Source organism: Anopheles arabiensis, chromosome 2 (assembly GCF_016920715.1).
Source record: "Anopheles arabiensis isolate DONGOLA chromosome 2, AaraD3, whole genome shotgun sequence".
Taxonomy (NCBI): Eukaryota; Metazoa; Arthropoda; class Insecta; order Diptera; family Culicidae; genus Anopheles; species Anopheles arabiensis.
In genome coordinates this window covers 86,537,769-86,546,776 of record NC_053517.1, presented here as the reverse complement: position 1 = coordinate 86,546,776, position 9,008 = coordinate 86,537,769, and the positions used below count along the sequence as shown (strand labels likewise).

The window sequence follows — 9,008 nt, the reverse complement described above, 5'->3', positions numbered from 1 at the left end:
CAAAACTAAACAACTGTGTTTGTGTTACTTTTTTCCTGATAATTTTATTTCGAAATAGTCCAAAGAAAACTACCATCAATTTTACAACGCAAATGCCACCTCCCCATCTGCTAATCGTGCTTCCGCTTTCGACACGTCATCTCTCCATTCGTGTAAACTCGCCTGCTCATGTACAGGGTATCAAGGGTTGATCGTTCTATCTGCCCATACGAACACGAATGATCGCGACGCATCCAACTTGCTGGTAAACTCAATGAACTCGATTAGATTGAAGCCACGTTTCAGGGAGATCGAAATCATACGTTCCTATCCTCGTATCTAGCTCCTCATACTCGTAATGACTCTTACACTTTTCTTCAGCCCAGAACCTAAACTGTACTTTCGTCCTTGCCACAATCGTGTTACGTTAGTTTTACCTTTCGCTTTAATAATTATCTTACTCGCTTATCGTTTAGTAGTATCGCCTTTCCCCTGTTTTTTAGCGGTAATGCTTAAGATTTGAATGGCTCTTAGTGTTGTGCCCCTGTCTCGTGCTAAACTTTCCACCACACGCGCTCCTGCCGGCCACCAAATTTCTCACCTTTTAAATCGAAAACGGTGGCTTGTTTTTTTTTTAATGCATTCTTATCATTAAACAATGATCTATTCAACTAAAATAATATGTGGGTATAAATTTGGCTATTACATACGCTATACGTGTTACTTCTGAATGTTGTTTTTCCCCCGACACATTCCGATCCAATTATGAGCTTGAGCGGTAGTATGACCAAGGTAAGGGAAATGAGAGCTCCATCAACATTAAGTTTGAATAGTATCAAAGAATGATTGAATTCTCTCAAGTGTATTGCAGCGCCCCTTTGAGGTTAGTTGCTGATGTTGTAATTAAAATCGATCGTATTATAGCCAGCTATAAACAATATATCAATTGTAACAAAACTGAAATATTACACTTGAGAAACTGATCGTGATTCTGCACTTTTCTATGAGATCGTACTGTTTTTGGTTATAAAAACTAATTGCATTAATGGTTAATACATAGGATGCAACTGTATTGTGGCTGGACCAAACGAAAACACTAACAGAACATTTCTGCACTACTTAAAACAAATGCTTAAAGGCTTGTTGAAAGACTGTTCATCCTTTTTACATGCTATTTGTTTGTTTATCATGTTGTCTTACTGATTTGCGTGTTTTTGCACCAAATTTGTTTCATTTCCTTGTGTAATTTCTCCTTCTCTTCCCACACGGTTATGCGTGATTTTAGCTAATTAATTGCAACGGGTTAAAATTGTCTAAATTGATTAAATGTTCCACTTAGCGAGTGCAGCTTTCCGCGGTTCAAGGATAAGTAGGATTGACTGAGCATTGCTAATAAAATTTAGAAAAAATCCTTCGGGAAGAGAACCGTAAAATAACACCGTCAGCTAGCTCAATGCTTTATTCGGCTGTGGTAATTAGGTTTACCACGGTAAGCTGCTCGCTCGGTAGGCAGCGTATGACAGGAATGTTGTTGTTCATCTAAAGTATTGATTTTTTGTTGTATGTGGTATTTAAAATAATTCAAATTAATCTTTTAGCCTTGCGTTTCTTCTGCATCCCGCTTGCTGCCGTTCGCGATCACTGTGTCTTCCCAATTTGTGCTCTGCATACTGTAGTGACGAAGCGACATTCGGTACAATTGCAGGGGTAACTATCGTAACCCTAGCTCTTTCGGTCCAAATGTGCCAAAATGCACCTTTCGCGACCAAATCATGAAGTTTTTCCCCTTTTGTTTAAATTGCCGCTTACGATGTAAGTCTTGTGTTGAAAGTTTTATTAATATCTTCGCCATCCGTAGCTTGCCACTCTGTGAAATACGTTGCCTCGAGGGGTTTTCCTTCGTGTGGCAACCTTTTTAGCAGGAACAGCGTCCACCGTCCCCACCGCTGCCTAACGTAAATGGGCCCAGTCCGTTCGAACCGGGTCCGTTCTTGATCATATCCTGCAGGCCCTTCTGACGATCGCCATCATCGAAGTTTTCACCCTGAAACAATGCAATTTTGGAAATCAAAATAATGGAAACATAATCAGACAACCATGTTATGCTTACCCGGTGTTCTCTCTGTTCGCGAATCTTTCGGGCCAGCGTCAGGAATGCGTCCTCGATGTTAATATTCTGTTTGCACGACACTTCGAAGAACGGCATGTCAAAGTTTTCCGCAATCTAGGGTGTGAGGAGAAACGGAACTAGCTTTATTAAGTGTTGGGACTAATAAATCAATTAAATCAATCAAAGGTTTTACTACAGCACTGTGTGAATCATAAAGCTGTTCCCACTAAACGTTTACACGTCTGTGTGGCTCCCTGGCTAATCAATCCACTTCAACCGCTTAGTCTCAGAATCTACAGGTCAATGCCTTCCGTTCGGTGGCAAACGCCACGGCAAGCCAGGGGAATAATTTACCATTATTTTAGTTTCGTCTATCCCCTATGGCAAGCAACTCCCCTTTACTAAGACGGCCTCGGCTCGTTCCCCCTAATGAATAGTCCTCCGCGTCTAGTTAGAAAGCAAATCCCAGCTGAGGAATCGGGAGGAAAAACCCACGGCGCCACCAGCACATCGCATTCCGTGTGTCGCCCATTTGTCTCGGTTAATATTCCTTTCCATTTGGCCCATTTCCGCCACAGGTACTTTCCTCTGGAGGTGGAAAGCTTCCACGAGGGCTTTACCTCATCGGTGCCATACATTCGCGCGGGGTAGGAGGAGTAGTGTAGGAATGGGAACTACGACTGTGGAAAGTACTGGAACCGCGCTACAGTACGTACGATTCACACCGATTAGTGGGTTGAAATGGCGTCAACTGAATCGGAAGTTAGCCTTTCCCTGGGCGAAGCGTGGCACCCTCGTTAGTATTCAGTATTTTGTCTGGGGCCTTTTTTTCACCAAAACAAAACACACACGACAAACGCAAGCGTTTTTCGTGGCGACAGTGCAATAAATTAATTTCAATTAATTCCTCGACCAGGTAAGAGCACGCAAGAATCGAGAGTGGGGTAACGGTAACGGTTCCCTCGTACCTTTTCGCCTCGTTCTTTGTCGACTGCTCGCTGTGGTGGATTGCATTCACACTTATTGCCAGCCAGAACTTTCACCACATCTGGAGCCGCGTTCTGTGAAGTTAGAGAGGGAGTAGAAAGAAGATGTATGTAAAATTTAATGATGGTGAATCAGGTTTGTTTGTGCATATCGCGAGGAAAATATGTTTTCCCTTCCACAAAATTCGTTAAAGGTTCATAAAATATTATTGCTTTTTATTTCGATTGATATTTTTATTGGCATTACCTTCAAATTAAACCTATGTCGATTATGGTAAATCTATCTCTGAACGAATACAAAATAAAACAACTTATTCGTACAGTCTGTTCTCGAGTTACGCGGTTTCTGCGTTCCCGACGAATCCGCGTAACTCGAATATCTGCGTAAGTCGAATTTCACGTTTTTTGACTAAAATACTATTTATTACTCGCAGTTTTTGATTTAAATTAATACTTTTATACACTTCATCATTTGTTTGATATGATTCGTGCAGAAAATTCTAATATTTCTGGCTTTTAAGCGGTTTCAATTTGTTAGCAAAAATGCAATTTATACCGAACTTGAAGCAAATTGTACTGATTTGACATTTAATCTGTCAAATTTAGAAAACCGCGTATCTCCAAATCCGCGTAGGTCGAGAACCGTGTAACTCGGGAACAGACTGTAGTATTCTCTTCCTTCATATGAACAATAGTATTGTTTTAGTATTTTTAATCTTAGAAATCTTATGGTCGTGAAAGTGTTAACTAGAGCAGTTATAACTACAATATACTAAAAATCAATCGAAGAATCATACTTTTAGGCGCTCCTACACAATCATCATTTGTTTATCACCGTTTCATAACACTTTTTGTGTTTGTTTATTAAAAAAGTTATTCTGGGGATTTTTTATTTGTTTGGCTGTACTGTCTAACACTATTAATGTCTAGTAAATCAAATCAGATCTAAAATATACTAAAAATCTTTCATTTTGCATACTGTTAGGCGTTCGTACAAAATCACTATTTTAACAGACAAGTAATGCAACCCTGAAATATTTATTATCCAAAGTTCTTTTAGCATTACGGCCGTAGCCGTTCTTTCTGAATAATAAATCCAAAGTTCTTTTATATTTTCTTGTGAATTTAGCGGGTTGTGTCGAAATTTGATTAGATAAATTGACACAAATAATTCGATACTAATAGATCGAAATTAGACTTTAAGCGATATTTGGTTCCAAAATTCATGAGAAATTTCTGAAACAAAAATAAACAATAAAAAAGAATACATAGAAAACTGTATGATTTAGTCAGTGTGATATCACGTTAAATTCACTTTTTAAGACAAACTTAAATGGATAAAGTAATCAAATATAGCTCCAAAGATGCTGTAAAGTAAGTGTTCTATTTAGATCTCGCATCTCAGCACAGCCCCCACTTACCTCCTGAATGTTCCGTAGCCAGTAGGACAGGTTGTTGAATGACTCCAGGCTCGTCACGTCGTACATCAGCAGTATGCCCATCGCACCACGGTAGTAGGCAGTCGTCAGTGTCCGGAACCGCTCCTGGCCGGCCGTATCCCAGATCTGTAGCTTGATCGGCACACCGTCCAGGTTGATGAGTTTCTGCTTGAAATCGATTCCTGTTTGCACGTGTGTATGTGAGTGTGTGTGTGTATTTTGTCATAAAACAAACAAGTCGTAGGGAAAGAAACGTACAAAGAGAAGAAGAAAAAGGCAGATTGGAATAGGGATTCCCAATGGAGGAAGCTTTTGTTCCGGTCGCAATAAAAGCGACCCCACTCCGATTCGACCGAGAAGGTACGCTCGTGGTGCTGAAGTACAAATTTTCCAATTTCCAGCAGTAGCTTTGCGGGCTGAGTTTTGATATTTTAAAATCGTTGCCGATTTTTTGCATTCTTTTTGGCGGTTCCCATTTGCTCGTGCGATCGGGCGAGCAAATACTATCCATAAAACATGACGCTTTATTAGATTTCTGCTGGGAGCACGAGGCCGCACCTGGTGGGGCATGATTTTGGCGTTTTCTAACCATTCGCACAGACCAGACGGTTCGCAAACAGAGTCGTTGTGTCAACGGATCGCAATTCGTTGACCATATGTCATGCATCCGGATGGTCGAAGGAAACTTGAACTCCCGCATCCTAGACAAGCGGTATCACTTTTTCGCTAATGGCCGCTCTCTGTTTCAAATTCACCGTCCTTAGCGTGAGGGATGTAAAATTCATGTCTTGTTCTATCTCTCGTTCGTTTTGTCCCGATGCGGCCAGAGGCCACCGTGTGAAGCAAGCGGAAAAGCGGTGGTAAACTGCACTAAAATACGACACCGGGACCCGTAAATGTCGATCGTAAAAAGTGTCTCGTCGATGTGCCGGAAGAGGTGCGAGGGTGAGGGATAGTGGGTGGTCAATGTGATACGCGAGTTTCGGTTCCGAAAACTTTTCCGAAAAAAAAAGAAAACAGTTGTCCGTTCCGGCGATTTGGGTGTGTTTGTAGGTTCCTAAAAAAAGCATCGAGCTGTACACAAGTCCTGTTTTGTAGTATCTCACAGTTTGTTGAGTATCCTGCTGTGCCTTCTGCCTTAGTGTATGATGAATTCAGTTTCATGCATTTCCGGCAAGGAAAGAGGTTATTTTATATAGAGTCAAGCAACTAGTAAAATCTGTTGATACTAGCTACTATAGCTACTACTTTATATTAAAATCTTGTACTTTTCCTTGTCCTTCTTATTCATAATCAACGGCTTTTCTTTGTTTTCAATATCTTTTTAACAATTAAAGTATGTTTATAAAAATAAAATCTTTTTGATGGAGTGATTAAAAATTTCAAACGTAATTACATTTAAATGCCAGTGAATGCAGCCATTCATTACCGAAGAAATTAGTGAATCGTTCTTCTCATCTGCCCTCATTTCCTTCCCCACACAAATGCATCCTATAATTCATTCCGGCACGTATCACACACATATATCAAACGGATGCACTTTTCCTCCATACCCCCAAATGACGATGATGATGATGATGATGATGATGATGGTGATGATGCGCCCAGCAAGGGCACATCTCTTTGCATGGCGTCGATGCATCATTGCATATGCAAAGTGCAATTCACCAGAGCCCGCCCCTTCCACTGCAATTATCTGCACGAAACGCGCGATGAATCATCGCATCGGACGATCGGCGATTTAAAAGGAAGGAAAATATGACCATGGAAGGCAGACCGAAGGTCAGAGCAGGATCCAGACAGGAAGCTTGTTGCGACGGTTGAAGCGACAGTAGGTTTATCGCAACGGATCTGTTCTCCGCGTTGTGTTGGATCGATTTTGCTTAATTGATGAAAGAATTGTATCCCAGTTTTTCCCCCATAAATAGCTTACCGATCGTGGAAATGTACGTGTCGTAGTACCGCTCGTCACAGTAACGATGTACGATGCACGTCTTGCCAACGTTGGAATCGCCCAGCACCAGCACCTTGTACGTGGCCGCAAAATCGAGTGCCATTTTGTCCGCTGCACAGAAAACCACACACCAAAACAGCTAAAACGGATGTTGCCTTTTCTTCTTTTTTTCCCACCCCCTTTCGCTTCCCGAATGGGTTGGGTGAGTCACAGCAGGAGTGCAAACGGAGTGCGCTTGGCTGAGACGAGACGAGACGCGACGAGTCTTTCTCTCCGGATCTCGTACCACTTTGCTTTGTCCGCAGCTGGATCCGATGGAAATGGGTGTCTTTGTCTGCTGCTTAAGATTTCCTTCCGGTGGAGGAAGTGCTAAAAAACAAACACACTGTGAGCACACTGTTTCCACGTCGTCACTGGTCCTGAATGTACGGATTACTAATGATGTTTTGCTCGTCCTGCTTCAGCGCTGGAGAGTTAATCTTGATGCACGAATTGATGCTGCTCTTGCAATATTGATGGCAATCGCGTATACACTCACACAAACACACTGAAAGAAGGTTTTCACTCGTATTTGACGTGTTTTTCTTTGTCACTGGGAAAATTTGCGTTACGTAGTACACCCCGTCGAACCACTTGTATGACTTTAAATGGCTCTGTTTTCGCGATAGAAAAGCAACCTGCACTACGACACGAACCTACGGATAGAAAATACACAGTAAATATCACTTTTAATGTGCTTTTATGGCTACACAAATTGTCTTGTTTTTCCTTCAAAAAAACCCTGACATTGACATCCACCGTTGAGCCAGCCGAACCGTCGACGGACCAGAACCGCAGCTCACTTGCAACTGTGTTTTGCTCACGCGAACCGAACGCAAAGTTTTCCTTGTTGACTTTTCCTTACATCACAACTGCGCGTTCGGAAAGGATGTGCATGTAAGTGTTCGTGTCTGGTGTATGCAGGCGTATGTTTGTCTGTGTTTAAGTGTGTTTGAAAGCTTGCAAACGGCCGGAGGGATTTTTTTGCCATGCAAACACTGAACGCTCCTCTGCTGACGTTTGCCTCACGGCACAGCCAAACGGACACAATGCACACACTTGCTTACGATATGTTGCGATAAACAAACTTAACGTGAATGGGAAATGACTTTGTTGTAATTTGAAAAATAATTATTCAATACAAAGAACAGATCGAAAAAATCAATTATTCACCTTAGTTTGTTTCTTATAACAATAAAAAATGTAGCAGTAGACCTGACAACTCCCAACTTACACAGCCTCTTTTTTGCTCACTTTAAGCACTTTTCTGGACCATTTTGATGTAGCTGAGAGAGATCAGTTACTGTCACTCATGTAGGGTTACTAACAACTCCTAGTAACAACAAACAGCAACAGACACTACACAGAAACTACCTTCACAAACCTACGACCGTTGGTACCGTCACACTGTTGTTGTGTTCCTGGCTCGCGACACAGACTGTGCACGGATTGAACACAAAACAAAGTAGCAAAGGAAAAATCAATACAAAACCGAGCGCATGCGCACTTTTTTGCGCGAGCTTTTCGTCCCACGTGTACACAACGCCATGTGATTGTTGCGCCGTGGTGCCATCTGGCGGGAAAACGATTCCCAACTGTTTGAATGGAGCCGTTAGTAATTTGAAAAATGAATACTATAAATATGTCGCTGAATTTGGCTCCTTGTCATCGAAGTTTGATTCTGTGACATGAATTTAATGACTGTAAGTCAATAACTGTGCCTGCAAAGTTTAACCTAATTTTTCAAACAGTGTTTTCCAAAATGATTTGGAATTGGAGTCTTCTAAAATGATATGTATTTACAGGTACAAACAATGCCAAGAAAGCTTTTTTTAGATATTTCATAAAAATAGTTAAATTACACAGTAGAGCATTTGTATCAATTTAGGCCAGAAGATTTCGATTTCTACTTCCTAATATGTTTGTTCATGTTTTCCAGGAACTGTTTCACTATTTGCACGTTTGTATCCCTCCCGACCTATCTAACGCAACGATGTAGAATTCCGGTCGTCATTTTCAGCTTCCTTTGGAGCTTCTTGTCGTACAGGGTCATCGGCGATAGGGAACTCGGGTTTCTGTTGATGCTCTGATTGTTGTCTAACTGTGCCAAGATGTTGTCGATGACGGAACAGGATTGAACGCACGCATCTGAATGAGATTGCCACAATTTTTTGGCCATCACGTTTAGAGTTCGACTGATAAAGGTGTAAATGTTTGTCGTTTAACTCATAGAATACTATTATTGAAAGTACAATAAACGTTTAGTAAGTGTGGGTGAAGATAAATCCTTAAAATATCGACAAATTTTGTCCATTTTTTTAAATTACGGCAGGAATTTTTCATTACTTTAAGTTAGGTCCAGTGACAGGAGCCTTCTCGACTCGATAGTAACAAAGAACTAATCATCATAGGCCACCTGTAAAGCGACTATGGCAACAAGTTACAGCGGCTTCAATCTGTTAATAAACATAAAAAAGTCTTCATCAGCGAGCGCCTGTGTC

General features: G+C 41.3%; 1 protein-coding gene across 8 annotated transcripts; it reads right to left on the bottom strand.

Annotated features, from left to right (window-relative positions):
- Window positions 1-18: 18 nt before the first annotated feature.
- LOC120895457 (ras-related protein Rab-8A) lies at window positions 19-7,962 on the bottom strand. Of its 8 annotated transcripts, XM_040298852.1 has the most exons (7): window positions 7,742-7,954; window positions 6,898-7,163; window positions 6,448-6,837; window positions 4,497-4,696; window positions 3,058-3,150; window positions 2,090-2,203; window positions 19-2,023 (listed from the first exon to the last, which is right to left on the bottom strand). In XM_040298852.1, exons 3-7 carry the CDS (start codon window positions 6,569-6,571, stop codon window positions 1,895-1,897), a joined length of 660 nt encoding a protein of 219 aa, XP_040154786.1. In that variant the 5' UTR covers window positions 6,572-6,837; window positions 6,898-7,163; window positions 7,742-7,954; the 3' UTR covers window positions 19-1,894. The 8 variants fall into 8 exon arrangements, with proteins under 8 accessions (XP_040154786.1, XP_040154784.1, XP_040154785.1 ...); XM_040298850.1 differs by having other exon boundaries at window positions 6,448-7,163; window positions 7,882-7,962; XM_040298851.1 differs by having other exon boundaries at window positions 6,448-7,163; window positions 7,892-7,962.
- Between the last annotated feature and the right edge of the window lie 1,046 nt (window positions 7,963-9,008).